This window comes from Amblyomma americanum, chromosome 1, assembly GCF_052857255.1.
Source record: "Amblyomma americanum isolate KBUSLIRL-KWMA chromosome 1, ASM5285725v1, whole genome shotgun sequence".
NCBI lineage: Eukaryota > Metazoa > Arthropoda > Arachnida > Ixodida > Ixodidae > Amblyomma > Amblyomma americanum.
The window spans coordinates 246,365,614-246,386,573 of NC_135497.1; the positions used below are offsets into that span (position 1 = coordinate 246,365,614).

Consider the following 20,960-nt stretch of genomic DNA (forward strand, 5'->3'; position numbering starts at 1 on the left):
GTGTTTACTATATTAAAAAGACATTCTATTTACATTAACTAAATTACTTACAAAACATTTAGGAAATTCCAGGAAACACATCGAAAATAGACAGAGCAACAAGGCACTAGACGCGAGGTAAGGCTGAGCACTTCACCAAGAGGGAGTGCCACTCCGGTGTAAAGTAGGTAGGTTCATACACTTCCCTCAGATTAACAATCAGTTGGGAGAAATCTTAACATCCTGCCTGTACGAAGTGCCAAGCTCTTGAGCTGTGCTTTCAATGTCGTCGTCTTCGTGACATAAGTACCCACATTCACGTGTGTTAAACTGCCAGTACCTCTAGTTTGAAAGCGTTCATCACCTTCCATCCGCGAGCGTGGAAGCGTCATCAAACGAGCATGCAGCAAACCACACGAAATTGCGGGAGATTAGAAACAGTAAAATTCAGAAGGCCCAGCGCTATCATAACGTCATCGGGGAATGGTAATTAAGCGACTATGAACTTTCCTTGTTCTGAGTTTGTTCTGTGCTTAGCACTTATTCTAACGGTCGTGGCAAACGTTTCCTAAATATTCATGGGGTACACGAGTTCTTGTACGAAGACACAACAACGCGTTAACTCAATTTAGCAGTGCATATAGATAGCACTGAAATGTTACAAGTAGGGGTGTGCGAGTATTGAAATTTTCGAATACGAATCGAATACGAATATGAAGAAAACATGGCTTCGAATATCGAATCGAATATCGAATATCTGTTCAGTACAAAAAAAATTCAGAAAACGATGAGCAAGCAAACGTTGTTGCCCTTATTTTTTTCAAAAGAGTGTATGGTCTTTGCAACCAAAATAAACAAAACTAGACTGCCTCAGTACCATATAAAAAAACAAGATGTGCACAGAAATGTATACAACATTATTAGACAGCATAACAGTATCCAAACTATAATGAGGTCATGCAAAACAAAATCCATAAAGTGACAAGACTGGCAACAAAAAAATAACATGATGACTATTAAACCTCATTCATTCGGAGTTCAAGGGACTGGAAGAAATGCCCGGTTCATCCGAAGGCCTCTGTTAACAAAATTGCCCACGCCTACCGAAAAAAAAAAGATGCTGCCGAAAATGCTAAGATGCAGTAAGGCCTTATGAGGCGGCTCCATCGCGCTAACACCTGTAAGCCCGTGATGAGCCACCCGTTTTGGAGTGCTGGAAGAACAACACAAATGCAAGCAAGGGGCCGGGGAACACACACTGGCGTCGGAGCGTTGAGGCGGTTTCTAAAAAGGAAAAAGTGATAAGCCGCGCGGAGCTGGGAGTGGACTATCACCGAATGCGCGGGCCGACAATTGACGTTGACGCGGGGCAGCGGTGAAGCTCAGAAACCGAAACTACACAGCCAGGCTATTTTTTTGCCCTAGCGACAGAGGCCTTCCGATTGTTGCCACGCCTGCCGTTACGCACGCTAAAGAGGTGTGCAGGTTACAATGCACCATGCAATAGGCGAGATTTTAACAGGATCGCTTGCCCTATTGTGACTACGCGACGCGTCCCTTCAGGAGGCTCCCGCGGCATTCCGCAAGTAGGCTTTCTCGCATAGCGTGGTTGACAACACGGGATGGCGGAAGTCACGCTCGGAGAGTTATGAAGGCGACAGGACGCATTCTTCGGATGTGGGCATCAAATATGTAACGTATTACCGAAGGATTAAAAAAAACGCGATTTCGCGTTGCGATTGCTCGAAGCGGGCCGTCGGCCATCTTGTTCGCGGCACGGGTGATATGTGGAAAAGCCCACTTGGAGAAATTCTCACGAGATGAAATCCTTGCGGTGTCGGGACGCGGTCGGTCCGCGTGATAAACGGCGGAGAAGGAAGCGGATAGGACCTCTTAATTGTTTTCCTGGAATTTTTAACTCAATTATCGGCTAATTTGCCCAGATATTGTGCTTTTGCCACGGTGGAATTTATGAAAGTATGCACAGTATACGATCGCTCGCGAGTATTCGGGAATTTTCGATTTTTCGGAAATTCACGAATATCAATTTTCGAATACGAATACGAATCGAATATGTTTGATATTCGATTCGTATTCGAAATTTCAAATATTCGCACACCCCTATTTATAAGTGCAGTGCACATGCATCCACACAGTGCCTGCCAGAAATAAAGGCAGAGTGTTATTTTTGGGGGGCTCAACTCGTAACTGTCTTGGTTTTATCTCACGTATTAGCTCAATCACACACACACACACACACACACACACGCACACACACGCAATAATATAAGCATCTAGCCTCTCGTCCAATAGTACCTTGAAGGCTTTTCTTATATGTTTATTATATCGCCAGAAGCTGCCGACTACAAAAAATAACTCGAGGGTGGGGGAGGGCCGACAATGTGAGGGCTAGGGAGAACCAGCAAATTTGATGAAGTGAGGATGAGGGTGAGGAAGGGCTGGATGCATTTTCAAAATGAGGGCGAGGGTGAGGGAGGGCCATGGATTCAAAATTGAGGCCAAGGCAGGAAAAGCAAAAATGAGGGCATTTGCCCACCTCTGTTTGTAACAAATACATGTTAAGCTTCAGCTGATATCTTAAGGCAACAGTGGAGGTTTTGCTCAAGGTGCACACGACGATCAATCATGAGATACAATACTCGGAACGGCAAAGTCACCGAGCCATCGCAGCTGACTCTTCAACATACAAACAAAACAATTGAAACGGGTACCCACATGGGCTCGGTATATATATAATTATAACGACCAAGATCGTGGCTATTGTCATCCCTAAAGGCCTGCCACAAATACACCTTAGTTGCATGGGGACGTCGTCTTGCAGCGGCTAGAGGTCGAGATACTGCTGCTTACTTCTAGAATAGTTCATTTTCTTACTTCCTCCTCCTCTTTATCCATTTCTTTTCCTCATCCCTTTTCTCCCTCCCATGGTACACTGTAGGCAAATGCAATCTTCCTCTTAGTAAACCTTCACCTTTCTTTTACTTCGCTCTCCAGCCTTTCAACCAATATATTTGATGACGCTGACGTTATCCTCATTCCGAGCCATCATGGTCCGACCACCTGGATGACCCTAATGCACCGTAACATAAAAAAGCTTATCGAGGAATCAGTGCAACTATTATTCTAAATAATAGCATCAGCTTTTTAAGAACAACTCGATGTGTGTTATTTATATGCTTGTGAGCATACGTCCGGTCTTCGAAACTTCAGTACTCAATTAATAGTGACGGGCAATCACATACAATGCTGTTTACAGTTTCAGAAAAACAGAAGGTACTGCGAAAACCCACCCAATCGCTATCCGCCCTAAACCGTTCAAAGCACTTTTATTTGAAGCAATTATATATTTGGTACAAACATGATTTTGTACTTGTCCGTTGAAAGCGTAAAAAGATTCCTGAAAACAACATTAAGACCAAACGCGAGCGCGTTTAGAAGCTGTCTCCGCTTACTGCGTTTCGTGGTTGATCACTCCTTGCCCCGTTCTCTTTAAGGCGAAAGCCTTTAATGGCACATGCTCGCGTCCATCCGTTACGCTCTTAACTCAATAAGAAAAAATCTTCCTGCACGTTGGGATACGAACCACAATCCTGTCGTTCCGCAGCCGAGCGTGCTATCGACTACGCTACTTCCTCCCAACGCATATGTGGTTCTCCTTGTCTAGGACGCTAAAGAGTGCTTGCAGAAAGGCGTCGGATAAGACGGATGCCTCCCAAACGCCATCGAGTGTCTCCAGTATTTAAGATTCACAAACACTTGTGTACTTAATTAACACCTTAACCACAGATCAGTGACACTAGCATCAACACCGCGCTAAAGGGTTTCGCCTCATCGCACTTAAGGTCAACAAAGTGCCCCCCCCCTTAATTTTTTTTTTCTTTCCATTACCTCACCGTAAGCAACAAAAATGTGGCTGTCTTTGCCTCTTCACTAGCAGCGACTCGTCAATGCTGTTCGTTTAGTTCATCTACGATATTAAACTGGTGACCCTGAGTTTCAAGCGCGGTTTTAAATGTGTCAGTCAAAATGCTCACCTTTTCACCGGCAGGTCCTGGATCACCGGGCAAGCCGATGTCTCCTTTATCGCCCTGCGAAAAGGCGGGCGCATCATATTTTCTTTATCGTTTCACTCGCACGCATTTGCCGATGATCCCTGCCTGCCGAAAAGATTTGGCGTTTAAAACATTTTTCACAACATATGACGGCAGGAAATGGCTTTGCGACGAGATATAAAAGACCATCATCACTTCGCAGTGTTCCAGACAAACGGTTATGGCAAATATGTTGCAGCTTCTTCGTCTCCAAGAACTGCTTAGCGTCAATAATTATTAGGATTAAAAGCTATTTTTAGAGAAAAACCTATGAGGCTTAAACTACTACGCAGTGTAGAGTTATGCGAAGTATGTACGTACACTCCCGTGTGACTATTTCGTCGACTATAGGTATTTTGTTGCTGCAATGAGAAAGGTGACCTGTAGGTTGTGAAATATGCATTCCTCAGTTGTTCATTCAGGTTATGAGTCTCAACTATTATAAAAGGTGTTAGCTTCTGCGCATGGGCTATAACACTTTGAAGGCTGGGGCTTTTAGACGGTATTAATTTCACTGCTGAGTTAGGTTTACTGAAGAGTGTCCGTAAGGTTGTTTAGAATTCGTCGGGATCTTTAAGTGTTCGAAGGCATAATGAGAACGCTATCGCCCTTGTTAGCGTCCAAACGTTCAACAAGCTGGCGCCTGACAAGCTTGCGATGATACTGTTAATGCTGGCTTTCTCAAAAGCAATTCTATAATTTAAGCGCATTCTTTCAACTTGGCTTGTCTTGTCATGCCATACAGTTATATACTTCATTGTTCAAATAATAATCAGTTCATTATGAAAAAATGTCACTTTAATGAACGCATCGTGCATACGACAACGAAGGAAGACTACAACCATAAGAAAGATTTTGCATGTTTTCGCTGTTTTAGTGGAAATGTTCTTTGCATCCTTACCCGACCACATGATGCTTCAATTATATCAATACAAAGAAGTTCTCCAATTGTGGAGTAATTCGAGGCTTTTTGCAACGAGAGCCTCGCTCTAGCGCCTTCTCACCTTTTCAATTCAGAATGACGCGAAGTTGCTTATATGCCAGTATTAGCACTAACATGGCAAGGACACCGAAAGCATGTTACGAGCGCTTTAATAATATTCGATGTGGAGATGGCGCAGAATGATTTAGTCAAACAACAGTACCGTGTGAGCCGAGAAAATGCACAGAACATTTCTATTAGCGTAAATTAGTACTTAAGAAATTCTCTCTTTGGCTGATGCAGCCTACTTTGTCTTATGAGCGGAATTTACACAGTAGAACTTGTTAAACTCGGTGGATCTTTGCAAACAATGGCGCATGGTTTTAGGCTCACCATCGCAGAATAGAAAGAACTGTAACTCACACGTGGTCCAAGCGCTCCAGGCAGCCCTATTTCACCTTTAGGACCTGGAAAACCCTGTGCATGCACAAATGAGACATGACCACTTTTAAAGATATTTCAGATTATTACGAAAGCGTGAAAGCTATGCACGAAATTGCTCATAATGTTGCTGCAGAAAAAAAGATATAGTGCACCGATGTAATAGCGTTGAGTTGAGTTGAGTTTGATGGCGCATAAGCGACTAAGGCTATCATGCGCCAAGCTCAAGGTATAAGAAATTGTTTTCTGTAGATTTTTACAAAGGTATAAAAATATGGCCGTGTAGAATGCCTAAAAGGTTATACCCTTCTGCCCAGTATTGAGAGCAAAACAAGATATTAAAGGTTTCAAAGGAGGCTGGGTACCCTCCTCAGCCATCCTTGGCTGGGCAAGGACTGGAGGCCCCCAACCAATCAAAATAAAAAACCTCAGCCCTTTTCTCTAAATGCGAAAGTGGCTGAAGTGCATCAGGCAAAGTACTGGGTCATGTTTTACATATTTTTAAGAACACCAGCTTCTGTTAACAATCTAAAAACACAGGACATGTCCACAATTGCATTTTCACCTAAAAGCAGTGATGGATGAAAAGGGATGCGTTGCTTATAAAACGGAGAGAAGCACTTTTTCCGTAGCTTTTCCAGTTTCGAACATGAAATTAAAATGTGACTGACTGTAAGTTCAGCTCCACATGTACAAACTGGTTTGTCTTCTTTTGTTAGCAGGAAGTTGTGAATAAAGTGTGTGTGGCCTATACGGAGGCGGCAGGTAATGACTTCGTTGAAACTTTACTGATGCACACATGACTTACATTCACCAAGCACTGGTTTTATTAAGTGTAGCTTGTTATTTACTTCGCTGTCCCAAGAGGACTGCCAAATTTTCCTTGCCTTACATTGTAGTAATTTCATGCAATCTTTATAGGGCACAATTGCATTCTTTATTTGCTTGCCACAAGCTTGAGCAGAACACAAATCTGCTCTTTCATTGCCCTTTATGCCGACGTGACTTGGTACCCAGCAGAGTCTTATGTCCTTGAGCTAGTGCTTTTGTAATGTTGTGTATTAGGTCGCCAAGTAGCGGGGTTATTGCATTTCTAGAATGAACGGCAGTGAGCACACATAGCGAGTCTGTAAATAATACTGTTGGCGAGGTTCTCATTTACTATTTTTTTCTATGGCTACACAGATAGCGTAACATTCCGCAGTGAAGACTGAAGCACACTGTGGAAGTCTTACTATTTTATTCCCATTCCCGTGTACCGCGGCACTTCCAACGTAAGCGTCTGTCTTTGAACCGTCTGTATAAAAAGCTGTGTTATTACTGTATTTTTGTTCAAGCATGAGGAATTCTTGTATGATATGTTCTTGCGGAATTTGTTTTTACGGAAGTCTGTCAGAGTGAGATCAAACATTTCCGGAAAATTGTACCATGACGGAAGTGGGCCTCGTCTTCGAGAAATGCCTGTCAATATGTCTAATACGCCAAGGTTCTGACATATGTCTTCGGATGGTAAGAGCAGTGGACGGGTAGCTTGCGATTTATTGTCAAAGAGTACTCTAGATCGGCACTCTGTAGCGATGGGGTAAGAAATATGATTGTGCAGTGAACGAATTTTTAGAATGTACGAGCATGTGAGCATGGCTCTTCTGTCTGTAAGTGACGGCTCGTTGGTTTCAACATAAAGACTGCTTATAGGTGACTTTGAGTATATTCAGTGATCGGGAAGTTTTCTTTTTAATGCATTAATATGAGGCAGGAAAGTGCGTTTTTTGTCAAATGTTATACCTAAAAATTTGTGCTCATTTTTTACGGGCAACTCAGTGTCGTTCAGATGTAGGTTCGGATCTGCCTGTAATCCTCGTTTTAATGAGAACAGAATTGCCACTGATTTCTGTGGGAAAAACCGGAAACCATTTTTATCCGTCCATGCTGCTAGTTAATTTATTGTCAATTTTATTTGTCTTTCACACCTTGATACATTGGAGGATGTACAAGCTATTTGAAGGTCATCTACATAGACCGAGTACATAACGGATCTTGGGATTATTTTCGTAAGAGAGTTCATTTTCACAACGAAAACAGTTGTGCTTAAAATGCACCCCTGAGGTACTTCGTTTTCCTGAATGAAATTTCTCAAAAGGGTCGTACCCAGGCGGACATGAAATGAACGGTTAGATAAGAAGTCTTTTAGGCAGTTCAACATTCTACCTCTGATGCCAAGCTCGGCAAGGTCTTGAAGAATCCCGAACCGCCAGGCCGTCTCGTATGCCCTTTATAAATCGAAAAATACAGCGAGACCGTGTTGCTTATGAATGAAAGCTACTCGAACAGTATTTTCAAGACGGTCTAGGTGATCTGTTGTGCAGCATCCCTTTTTAAAACCACACTGATGGGCATCAAGAAGTTCACAGGATTCAAGGAAAAACGTTAATTTTATATTAAGGACACTTTCAAAGGATTTTGAGAGGCAACTAATCAGGGCTATGGGTCTGTAACTACTAGGGGAGATTGGGGGTTTTTCAGGCTTAAGGAACGGTACAATAATACCTTTTTTCCAGGCTTCGAGTATTTGCCCTGATACCCATACTTTGTTAAAGAATCTTAAAAGTGCCTCTACAGCACGCTTGGAAAGATGGGCAAGCATTTTATAGTGTATTTGGTCGGGTCGTGGAGCAGTTTTCTTACCGGCAGACGGTACAGTGTTGATTTCTTGAAGTGTAATAAGACTATTATATTTTTCATTAGTACCTCCACTTGTTGGGAGCCTTTGTTTTTCGGCTATATTTCTGCATTTAAGAAATGACTGCGTATATTGTGCTGAACCGGAAACTACAGCGAAGTGCTCCCCCAGTATGTCTGCCTGTTCCTCTAAACTCGTTTGTGTGCCGGGTGTTGTGAGAAGAGGAATTGTGAAAGGTGAGTAGTGGCCATTAAATTTTCGAACTTGCTCCCACATTTTTTTTTTATGTGGTTGAGCTGTTTATAGAAGAGACATAAGTTTGCCATGATGTTTTCTCGGCCTTGCGCCGGATACGCCTCGCATGTGCTCCCGCCTTTTTGAAAAAAATAAGGTTCTCATGAGTTGGGTATCAGTGAAAGACTCCTCAGGCTTTATTCTGTAGTTTTTTGCCTCCTTGCATTCTTGTGTGCACCAAATTTTGTGGTTCTGGTGCACCACTCCTGTGGATTTAGGAATTGATACATGTGCAGCAGAAAGAATGCATGTTGTGAACATTTCATTTATCCAATCTATGCTGTGGTTTTCTAAAATTATATCCTGTAAACTTGCATTTCTATAAAATGCCCAATCAGCTAAATGTAGTTTCCAACGCCGCGGTTTTGTTGGAATCACTGTTGGCGAGGATGACAGGCCTATTATGACAATTCATATGGATTGTCTGAAACACTCCAGTTAAAATCGCTAAAAACAGACGGTGAACTAAAAGACAAATCTAAAACACTCATTCTTCCTGAGGATGGGGAACAGAATGTGGGTTTACCCGAGTTCAGCAAACAGACATTAGTGGATAGAATAAAATCCTCGACGAGCTGCCCTCTAGTGTCCGTTTTCTCGCTTCCCCAAAAACGAGAATGTGCATTAAAGTTGCCAACTACCAGGTATGGATCTGGTAGCTGCTTTAAAAGACCCTCTAAGTCAAGGAGTGATAATTTCAGCTGTGGCTCAATATATACAGAGCACACTGTAATCGTTTTATGTGCAAGCAGAGTGGCTGCTACACCCTCAAGTCTTGTTTTTTAGTTTAAGCTCACTAGCCAGGACACCGTTTTTCACTATAATTGCCACACCTGACAGCCTGCTCGCCTGTTCTTCTCGGTCGCGGCGGAAAACAGCATGATTCTTAAGAAAATTATTGTTTTGAGGCCCTAAATTTGTCTCTTGTAGACATAACGCAACAGGAGCGTGTGCTCCTAGGATATCTTTTATGTCACTGTAGTTATTCATAAGTCCTCTACAGTTCCATTGCATTATGAAAGCCATCTTAATTTTGTTTTCCTATGTAGTTAAAACTAGATTAAGTGATTTATGGCCCCTTGATTCGGGGCGTCTTTTTTGACCAATCCAGAGACCACCCGACGTGGATGGCACGGGGCTGCCCTGGGTCGTGTCCATCGCCTCTGTAGAGGCGCTGGACGACCGTGCAGAGAGCACGTGAACGTTAGACTTGGACCTCGACCTGTGGGAGGAGGTCTTGGGGGCCGCGGACCCGGGGGTCTGCGAGGCCTCTTTTTGGGTTGGCGGGGTAGTGTTACCGACTCTACCTGGGGGCATGGATGGCCCCACCACAGGCTCACTGCGAGTGGCCTGGGCAGGTGCCGAAGCCTGTTGTGGTGCGCCGCGCCCACGCACCACATCGGCAAAGTTTGTTTTTGCTGTGAAGGAGAACGTGCTTGTTTGTGTGCATCGCCTTCTTGCTTCTTTGAACGAAATGGTTTCAGTAGTTTTTAGTGTGATTAGTGCTTTTTCTTTCTTCCAGGACGGACACGCCCTGGAGTATGCAGCATGGTCTCCCTCACAGTTTGCGCAGCGTGTGGCGTCGTCGCAATCATCAGAAGAGTGATCTTTTGAAGCACATTTTATGCAAGTTTTACAACCGCGGCAACTCACAGAGCCGTTGCCGAACCTTTGACAGTTAAAGCATCGTCGAGGGTTAGGAATGTATGGTCTCAGATTTATTTTTAGATAACCCACTTCAAGTGAGTCTGAGAGAGTACTATGTGCAAATGGTGAAGACTATGTTCTTTGTTGGGATTTCTTTGCCCTCTTTTCTTATTTTTATCCTGTGGACATCAACGACGTTTTGTTCAGCAAGCCCTTCTTTGATTTCTTGTTCCGTGAGGTGCAGAAAATCATTCCCTGGAGTTACACCCCGGACTGTATTGATGAATCAGTGGGCAGATATGGATACAGGGATGTCACCCATGGACACAATGTTGGAAAGTTTTGAGTGTTGCATGCTATCTCGGAGTTCCAGTAAGAGGTCTCCACTGGCCATTTTTGTAACCTTGTAGCCCAAGACACCCGTCAAACATTTTTCTACAATGAATGGGGAGATTATTCTAGCAGATTTGTCACATTGTTCACTATGAATCACATGAAATTTAGGAAAACGTTTTCTTTTTTTTCATGAAATTTTGAGTTACCTCGGTCCATCCTCTCTTGTGAGGGCGATCAGTTGCTGAGAGAAGGTTAGCCATAGGATACGTGTGTTTTTCGGCTACGGTGCCAGCCACCACCATGGAGCCCAACATGGGGACAGGACAGGAACTTGCAAACAAGTCCTACCCACGCCAGCTGTACACCCCAACTATAACCCAATATGACGCAACTCAGGGTGGTTGGTCACACAAGGTTAACCCTCGCCACCAGGAAAAAAAGGAAGAAACTAGAAGTGAGCAGGAGACACGAGAGTTGTGAGAAAGGGGTAGGAAAGTGAAAGATAGAGGGGAGGATAGGAAAAGGCGACTGCCGATTCCCCCCGGTCGGGTCAGGCCTGAGGTGCCATCTACAGGAAGCTGAGGCCAAAGTGGTGTGTTGCCTCCGCCGAGGGGCCTTAAAGGTCCAAACGTTCGGCATTGGCTCAACCACCAGGATCCCCTTTTCCCCGCACACGGCGATGCCATGCACGACGAAGCGCGGGTGCTCGGGTCCATGGTGGCACACTGTTCACCATCATCCCCTTTCGGGTATATCCCTGCGGATGCTGGGGAACCCGTGGTGTCGCCACTCACCAACGCCTGCAAGCTGCAGACGCCCCCCTGCGGGGGACCGATGTAATAGCAAGATATGCACACTCGTAAAATATAGAACTTGCAAAAAGTAAGCAGTAATTTAGTTATGGCCTAAAGCAAGTGCACCCTTACCCTACACGACAAAGATTGAAAATAAATCAAAGTAGTCAAAGGAAGACAAACCGAAAAGAGCATGAAATGCTTCTCCCTACATAACGGCAGCACCTTCGAGTTAGGTCTGTAAATGAAATTACTGCCCCACCCTTATGGCCCACCCCAGTGATTCCAATAATTCACAACAAAGAAGGTAGGACGCCTAAAACGATGACAGCGGCAAGATACGCAAAAGCGTAGACAACAAATGGCCTCGTGCAATCCCCCCTGGAGAAGCCGTGGGGCCATACTATCGTAACTGCAAGTTAATCGTCGCTGCCATGAATAGCTAATGAAAAATTAATTTCAAATGCACCCGCATATCTGCGATGTTTTATTTCCTTCCACAGTGGTTGTTCGGGTTGATTATCACTGGCTGCCCATTGAGCATTCTCACTGCAAATGAGCTGCACAGGTCGATTAGAGGAGCACCTACCGCTCGCGCCACCACTTTGATCCGTGTTCACTTCTCGATCATATTGCCGCGAATATTTGCAGTTTTTGTTCGTTTTTCAAATCTGCCGCGACACCACTTTATCGTTTTGTTTGCGACGCAAGACGCGACTAGATTTATCTCGATTGATCGCAGCCTGGCAGAGCTGATTCTATGTTGTTCCGGAAGGTTCTAGTAACTTTGCGCTCTTTATCTCGAATGTTCTCTATCAGCTTTAAATTGAGCACGGCCGACAGCGGCGGGCATTCTGTTCGACGACCGCCGAGCACGCTTGTCGCTTCACCGCCGCCGAGTGATTCAGTCCATTTTGGGTAAAAGTCAGCCCAATAAACAGTTCTTTTAGAAGACCCTTTCGTCCGTCTCCATCGCTGCTTCGACTGCCGGTACCACTACGTGACATCTGGTGGAGGTGCTGGGTAGCCTTCCATGTTCCGGACGCCCCCTTCAAGTCGTGAACCCAGCCCTAAGCGCTTCACACCCGAGGACGAACCAGCAGCTCAGCGAGCCAGCCGATGTCTCCAGGGAGAGGAGCCTGAGTTCGGGAAACTGCCGGACCGCTACAGATAGCGAGAAGACGCTGCTACCAGCACCGCAACCTCGCCGAAGATGTCGACACCGATCATACTGCAGCTGCCGCGGGTGCCGCCAACTTTCAATGGATCCCTAGGCGAAGACCCTGAAGAATGGTAGGACCAATTTGAGCGCGTGGCGTCATTCAACAAGTGGGATGGTGCGGCAAAGATTGGACACGTGTTTTTCTTATTGGATGGCTCCAAACGCACGCGGTACGAAAACTACGAGTCGTCCCTTACGACATGGGAGCTATTCAAGAGAGAACTATTGAAGGTATTCACCAGTGTCGTGAGGAAAGAAAGAGCCGAACGACTCCTCGAGTCCAGGATCCAGCTTCCGAATGAGCCCGTCCGCAGTTACATCGAGGAGATGAAGCGCCTATTTCGCCGAGCCGATCCCGGGATGACCGAGGAAAAGAAAGTTCAGTTTTTAATGCGCGGCGTAAAAGAACAACTCTTTGCAAGCCTCGTCCGCCAGCCGCCAAAAACAGTCGAGGAGTTTATGCAAGAAGCCTGCACAATTGAGAAGCCCCTCGACGTTCGAGCACGGCAGTACAATCGCCCTCCCTCTGCCTGTGCAATCCGTTCGGACACGCCGGCCACCACCAGCGACAGCTTGCGGGAAGTTATCCGCGAAATCGTCCGAGAGGAGCTACGCCGATTACTGCCATCTTCCCCACAGCCACAAGCAGCGACTCTGATGGATGTGGTACGGGAAGAAGTGCAACAGGCACTTGACACCCCGACGGCCATAGAACCCCAGGCCATGACCTACGCCGCTGCAGTAAGGACTGCTCAGCCCCAGCGACAACCCCCACGTCCTCCCCGAGATGAGCCAATCGTTCCACAAAGCCGCCTCCCAGCCCCCGCCCGCCCAGCCTATGACCGACGCTCAAGCCCCAGGAAATGCGACGCCTGGAGGACTTACGACAACCGGCCGTTGTGCTTCCATTGCGGTGAGGCCGGCCATATTCTTCGTCACTGCCCGTACCGACGTATCGGTCTTCGAGGATTTGCCTTTAACGCCCCACGACCACGCTTCGGACAACGTCCGCACGAAATCGACGAGTACCTGCGTCGAGAAGAGTACACGCCGAACCGCTTTTCGCGCTCACCATCGCCGTCAACCTCGCGCTTTGCGTCCCCACGCCGCAGCTACGCAGCCGCGGTACGAGGAAGGTCTCCCAGCCCCCGTAGGGGAAACTAAAGGCAGCAACCTCTGGAGGTGAGGTTGATCACGAGCTAAACGCCGAAGATCCTCCACCGACCACGCCCCATGAAGACGCTGCACCCGCGACGCCGCATGAAGAACCGACACTCGCTGCACCGACGCCGCACACAATGAGAACCTCGACCACGACGCAACCTACCTTGAAATCGACGCCGCCACCCAGAGGAGCTTCGACCACACGCCCAACCCGTGACTCGCATACGCGACGAAGCCGTGACCCGACGCCGAGAGCGACATGCAATGCAAGAGCCAGGACCTCCGACCTAGAAGTGACTATCGACGGCCGGAAAGTTACCGCTCTAGTCGACACAGGAGCCGATTACTCCGTTATGAATGGAACATTCGCTGCGCATCTGAAAAAAGTCACAACGGCTTGGGACGGCCCACAAATTCGCACGGCAGGGGGCCACCTCATTACGCCATCAGGACGATGTACAGCGCGAGTGACTGTCAAATGACATACCTATCCTGCGAACTTTGTTGTGCTGCCGCAATGCTCCCGCGAAGTGATCTTGGGTATGGATTTCCTTGATGATCATCAAGCGATCATCGACCTGCGATCCAAGCTGATCACGCTTTCGACGGACGAAGCCATCGCTTCGATGAAAACTCGGGAAAATCTCGTTGCCCTAAGTGTCCTGGAGGAAGAAGTGAGCGTCCCACCCCGTTCAAGCGTTATCGTGACCGTAGGCGCCACGAAAGCCATAAACACTGAAACCATCATCGAGGGGAACATGCAGTTGCTACTAGACCGAGGAATCAGCATCGCAAGAGGCATCGCACATTTCCGCAATGGCCAGGCCGAAGTACTGCTGACTAACTTCAGCGAAGAATACCGGCATATTAACAGAGGAACGACGATTGCTTTCTTCGACGAAATATCTGAGGTACGAGACTCCTTCGCCCTCTCCAACCCCTCCGCAGAAGATTCGCCTGACCAAGAGAACTCGCCCACTTTCGACATCAACCCAGCCCTGCACCGGAACAGACAAGACCAGATCCGCAATCTGCTTCAAAACTACAGTGAGTGCTTTTCGACATCGCCGAAAGTGCGACAGACGCCAATTGCCAAGCATCGCATTATAACGGATCAACACGTCCGACCTCTCCGTCAAAGCCCCTACCGTGTGTCTCCTCGAGAACGACAAGCCATCCGGGACCAAGTCGAAGAAATGCTTCGCGACGACGTCATCCAGCCTTCAAATAGCCCATGGGCGGCACCGGTTGTTCTAGTGAGAAAGAAAGACGGTGCACTTAGATTCTGCGTGGATTACGGCCGCTTGAACAACATAACAAAGAAGGACGTCTACCCCCTCCCCCGCATCGACGACACACTGGACCGCCTCTGCAACGCCAAATACTTCTCATCGATGGACCTCAAGAGCGGCTACTGGCAAATTGAGGTCGACGAAAGAGATCGCGAGAAGACAGCATTCATAACTCCGGATGGGCTGTTTGAGTTCAAGGTGATGCCATTTGGTCTCTGTTCTGCACCGGCGACGTATCAGCGAGTAATGGATACAGTGCAGGCAGGCCTGAAGTGGCAAATTTGTCTAGTATGTTTAGATGACGTTGTCTTTGCCACCAACTTTGAAGAGCACCTCAAAAGACTTCAAACTGTTCTAGACGCCATCAAGTCGTCTGGCCTAACCTTGAAGGCAGAGAAGTGCCACTTTGCCTACGAAGAGCTATTGTTTCTAGGCCACATCGTTAGCAAGGAGGGAGTACGCCCGGACCCGCAGAAAACAGCTGCTATTAAACAGTTTCCACCGCCGGCCGATAAGAAAGCAGTGCGAAGATTTCTCGGACTGTGCGCATATTACCGACGATTTGTGAAAAACTTTTCGCGCATCGCCGAGCCCCTGACCAAACTGACTAAAACAGACGTGCCATTTAAATATTTAAATGGGAAGCGCCGCAAGCAGAAGCCTTCAAGGAACTTCAGCGCCGTTTACAGTCCCCACCGACCCTCGCGCATTTTGATGAAAACGCCGATACTGAAGTTCATACCGACGCAAGCAGCGTGGGCCTAGGTGCCGTTCTCGTTCAAAAAAAGTGACGGGCTGGAGAAGGTCATCGCATACGCTAGCCGTTCCCTTTCCAAGGCCGAGGCTAACTATTCGACCACTGAGAAGGAGTGCCTTGCCATCATCTGGGCTACGTCGAAATTCCGCCCCTACCTCTACGGACGGCCGTTCAAGGTGGTCAGCGACCACCACGCGCTCTGCTGGCTTGCCAATTTGAAGGATCCCTCTGGCCCACTCGCTCGATGGAGTCTGCGTCCCCAGGAGTTTGATGTCACCGTCGTTTACAAGTCCGGACGCAAGCACACTGACGCCGATTGACTCTCACGAGCCCCTGTAGATGCACCGCCGCCGGACGACGATGAGGACGCCTTCCTGGGACCCATCAGCGCAAGCTCTTTTGCTCAGCAGCAACGCTCGGACCCCAACCTAAATGGCCTCATCGAGTACCTGGAAGGCAAGGTTTCTTCACCCCCCGCTTCATTCAAGCGAGGACTGTCTTCCTTCTGTGTGCAGAATGAGGTCCTTGTGAAGACCTTTACAGCGAACAAAACAGCCAACCTCCTTGTTGTACCTACTTGTCTCCGCGAAGAAGTTCTACAGGCTTCACACGACGAGCCGACAGCTGGACATCTCGGGTTTACTCGCACCCTCCGCCGCATTCAAGACAAGTATTACTGGCCCCGACTGTCTGCCGATGTCGCACACTATGTGAAAACATGCCGAGATTGTCAGCGACGAAAGACTCCCCCCACACGACCAGCAGGATTTCTGAACCCCATTGAGCCTCCCTCAAGGCCCTTTCAGCAGATTGGCATGGACTTGCTTGGCCCTTTTCCAACGTCAACATCTGGAAATAAGTGGATCATCATAGCGACCGACTACCTAACCCGCTACGCCGAGGCGAAAGCCCTACCGAACGGAACAGCAGCAGAAGTGGCCAAATTTTTCGTGGAGTGCATTCTTCTTCGACACGGCGCCCCCGATGTGCTCATCACGGACAGAGGAACAGCATTTACGGCGGAACTCACGCAAGCCATCCTGCGCTACAGCCAAACCAGCCACCGGAGGATAACTGCCTACCATCCGCAGACCAACGGACTGACCGAGCGCCTGAACAAAACCATCGCCGATATGCTCGCTATGTATGTCGATGCCGAACATAAAACCTGGGATGTCATCCTGCCTTACGTCGTCTTCGCCTACAACACCGCAGTGCAGGAGACCACCCAGATGACGCCTTTTAGGCTCGTCCATGGCAGGGATGCCACGACCACGCTAGACGCCATGCTGCCCAACGTTACAGAAGAAGAGAACGTCGACGTTGCCGCCTACCTTCAACGCGCAGAAGAAGCTCGAAGGCTTGCCCGATTACGGATCAAAGATCAGCAGCGGTCCGACGCCAGACGCTACAACCTACGAAGACGCAACGCGGAATACAAGCCAGGCCAAGTCTGGGTGTGGACGCCCATTCGCCGCCGTGGATTGAGTGAAAAGCTTTTGCGCCGCTATTTCGGCCCGTACAAGGTTCTTCGTCGGCTGGGTGAACTGGATTATGAAGTCATCCCTGACGCAATGACTGCATCCCAGCGACGCCGCGTACGACCAGAAGTTGTCCATGTAGTCCGTCTGAAGCCCTATTATGCGCGCTAAAGGCCGCTGCATTTCCATGCTCTATTTTCGCAAGATCCGTTTTTTTCCTTACTAGTCGCATTATTTGTTTTAATGCATCGGGTCGATGCTTCTTTGAGAGGGGAGTAATGCCGCGAATATTTGCAGTGTTTGTTCGTTTTTCAAATCTGCCGCGACACCACTTTATCGCTTTGTTTGCGACGCAAGACGCGACTAGATTTATCTCGATTGATCGCAGCCTGGCAGAGCTGATTCTACGTTATTCCGGAATGTTCTAGTAACTTTGCGCTCTTTATCTCGAATGTTCGCTATCAGCTTTAAATTGAGCACGGCCGACAGCGGCGGGCGTTCTGTTCGACGACCGCTGAGAACGCTTGTCGCTTCGCCGCCGCCGAGTGATTCAGTCCATTTTGGGTACAAGTCAGCCCAATAAACAGTTCTTTTAGAAGACCCTTTCGTCCGCCTTCATCGCTGCTTCGACTGCCGTCACCACTACATGACAATATTGCGGCGTTAATTATTGGGCGGCACACTTGCAACCACAGCTGTCGTGGACATACATTATGCGCGATAGTGTAAGTAAATATTATGCCTTTTTTTCACTTCCTCTCTCTTTCTCTTTATTATTTTCGGTGCCGTCAAGTCTGTAAATATAACATCGAAAAGAATGGTGGTCGTCGCAATCAAAAATTTAACAATTCGAATAAGCGGTCTTTGTCAAGTGCATCGAAGTGAACAGCACAGAACACGCATTCCTTTTCAAGTTCCTTGGCTGCGCGCTCACCGGTGGCCCCATGTTGCCCCTATCCCCAGGAAAGCCAGCAGGACCCGGGGGACCGGAAGGACCTTTGCTGCCTGCAGGACCCGGTGGCCCCTGGAGTTGAACAGAATAGAAAGGAAGAAACAAGCGCAGGTGCAATAATCACGAAAACATTACTCGTCTTATACAGGGCCTGTTTGTATACTTTTTCACGCAATGTTATAGTCTCTCTAGCACAAGCACTGCGGTATTTATAGAAGGAACGACACATAATAATGGCATATGTGTGGGGAAAATGAGCAAACTAATAGCATTTCACCACAAAACTACGAATAAATATACGCTGGTTCTGTGAATCAAAGGAAAGTTTCCTTGCGTTGCATTGTTTGATACAAAGCACTGGTAAACACAGCCTTCGATGCAGAAACAAAAATGTCTCAGCAGCAGTTGCAATTAATTCTTTTGGCGCAATACAGTTTTATTGGAATATGAGCCAATTATAACAAAACGATACCAATAAAATTAGGAAGGAATTACAGTTTGTTGATATCTTAATAATAAATAAGAGTGTAAATTGAATCAATCAGTGCTGAAAAAAATGTCACAAACAAGAATTATTACCATTGCCAATATCACCAGGTGTCCCATTAAATTTCATAAATGGCCCACTAGTAAACCTTGAAATGATAAACAGGGGGACAGTGACGGTAAGCTTTTCACAAATGTTTAGCACAGGGGTTAGGGAAAGCACATATGTCAATAACATACGGGTGAGCCCTCTTTGCCAGATGGTCCAGGCAAACCTGTCTCGCCAGGGACACCCTGTTGATGAAAGAACAAAAAAGGCACGGATATCAAATAGTATCAGTATCATCATAACAATTATTGAATGAAAAATTACGACGCTTTAAGAAAGGCACGAGACGTACTAGTACAGATAAAACAGTGTGGCAGCTTCAATATAACGATATTAGCACAATAGCACATTTTGCTATTCGCGGAAATTTAATCACCTTTGCGTTATGGGCATGCGTGTAGTACATTCTAACAGACGTTAAAAGGATGATAAAAACATATTGCCAGAGGTGATTTATGTACTGCACTTTTTTAGATGTTGCCACACAAACATATTTATCATTTTTTTTATTAAAGCATTCACTGGCAACATCGTTGAGAGATAAGATCGATAGAGTTATCTCTTTCTTGTCTGTGCAACCACTATGATGGTCCATCAGATATGCAGGGCTATGTGAAAAGGTGCACTGCGAGATTAACGCGCCTGCCAATTTAAACTCCTGCAGGACGGTGACATCGCCCCTTGCCTTTTCCAGCGCCTCTCCTTTTTTTAATGCGCCACCCTACTCCTCGCATACAGTTCTTACAACTGCTTCCCCCACAATCAGGTGTGTGCGACGCGAAGGAAGGTCTCCTGGTGATATTTGCGTTGTTTGGTGGCAGTGTTTTCACGGTATGCTGGTGGCTGAGCTAATAATAACAATCAGCATTTCGCGCCATGTTCAGCGTTGCAAATTCTATCACGAGCACAGTATAAGCAGGTGTAATCAACAGAAACTTAACACATTCCCGTTATCCAAAATGGGAGAGCTCATCGTGTACGCACAGGACGACCAGGAGGTCCGATATCTCCGGAAGCTCCAGTTTCACCTGGAGGACCCTGCAAGAAAATAACATTGTCTTGTTACCATGGAAATTTATGATCTGTCAAGTTAGAGTACACTGATCTACACTCAAGAAAATAAGAAAATCAACCAGTTTATATTGTTTGTTGACTTGAAATGCATGAAACAGTAATATTCAGCAGTAGGCCCCAAGGTGCAACTGCGGGGGACCTTCAATACGAGTTATATGTTAGAAAGTACAACACCGCACGGGCATAAGCACAATATATTACAGATTTCAAGCTCATTACTCTACAAAGCAGACAGTTTCTCGCTACTCTTCGTCTTTTTGAAATGCAGAAACCTAAGTTGCTAACAAAACTCCCACGCACAGCAACAGTTAGCAAGACGACTACAGCCCCCCGCTTTTCCAATGACCATTTATTCACTACGCGAAACTTTCGAACTTAATACACAGAGACCAAAGAAATTGATCAGCTCAATAAGAAAACGAAACACTATAGCCATGCCTGCTGCGTGCGGATTCCTATAGATTTCTACATGCAAAACTGCGATTTTATTAACTTGATTACAGAAATTAACAGAAGCGTGATACAGCACGGAACTCATGGTTTTAAGGAAAGAGCAAGACTGACCATCTACGTCCGCAGGTCAATCAATCAGACGGCAGTGATAACTAGTCGTTTCGTAGATGTCCTTTCCGTAAATGCTGCTAGTGAACGTCTGTAGTATAGTACTGAGGAGGCTAGCCCCTTCCTCTTTCTATCTTTAAATCATTTTCTAGAACGTACACATGAGAGGCGGAGGTTCTAACATCGGGCCGCAGAGTACTATGACCATTTCGGTGGCAAATTATATTCTAGTGCAGATAATTAACACCGTGGATACAACAAAATATATTATACCGCAGGCCCGATGACACCGGGTGGTCCAGGCGGCCCTACAGTCCCGGTTTCCCCCTGAAATTAGTAAAACATTATGATCAGAACCAGCCCAAGTAGAAGAATAAAGAAAATAATATCTACATCTAACTTGACGCCACCGTCAACTTACAGGAGGTCCTCGTTCTCCTGAGGTCCCGGTGGCCCGTCCTTTCCTGTAGTACCCTGCGTAGATGTCGCCACAGTGGCAGCTGTTACAGAGGCCGCTGCACTGCCATCTTCACAATTTACAGATACTACCGTTACCTGCCTAATGCTGAGCCACTGCCAGTCAAACAAGGTGTGCAGATTTTGTGATGCTAAGGGCAAAAAAAGGATGAAAAGTGAGTGGTTCTCTGTCTGATCTTA

The 20,960-nt window shown here is 46.8% G+C and overlaps 1 protein-coding gene across 1 annotated transcript in view; it reads right to left on the minus strand.

Moving 5' to 3' along the window:
* Window positions 1-19,696, minus strand: part of LOC144114881 (uncharacterized) — a 57,435-nt gene extending 37,739 nt beyond the window's left edge. Inside the window, exons 1-5 of the mRNA XM_077648885.1 lie at window positions 19,653-19,696; window positions 18,800-18,853; window positions 18,056-18,145; window positions 5,437-5,490; window positions 4,035-4,088 (exon numbers count right to left, since the gene is read on the minus strand). Coding sequence (XP_077505011.1) covers window positions 4,035-4,088; window positions 5,437-5,490; window positions 18,056-18,067 — 120 coding nt within the window. The 5' untranslated portion in view covers window positions 18,068-18,145; window positions 18,800-18,853; window positions 19,653-19,696. The remainder of the gene's footprint in view (window positions 1-4,034; window positions 4,089-5,436; window positions 5,491-18,055; window positions 18,146-18,799; window positions 18,854-19,652) is intronic.
* Window positions 19,697-20,960: the final 1,264 nt, after the last annotated feature.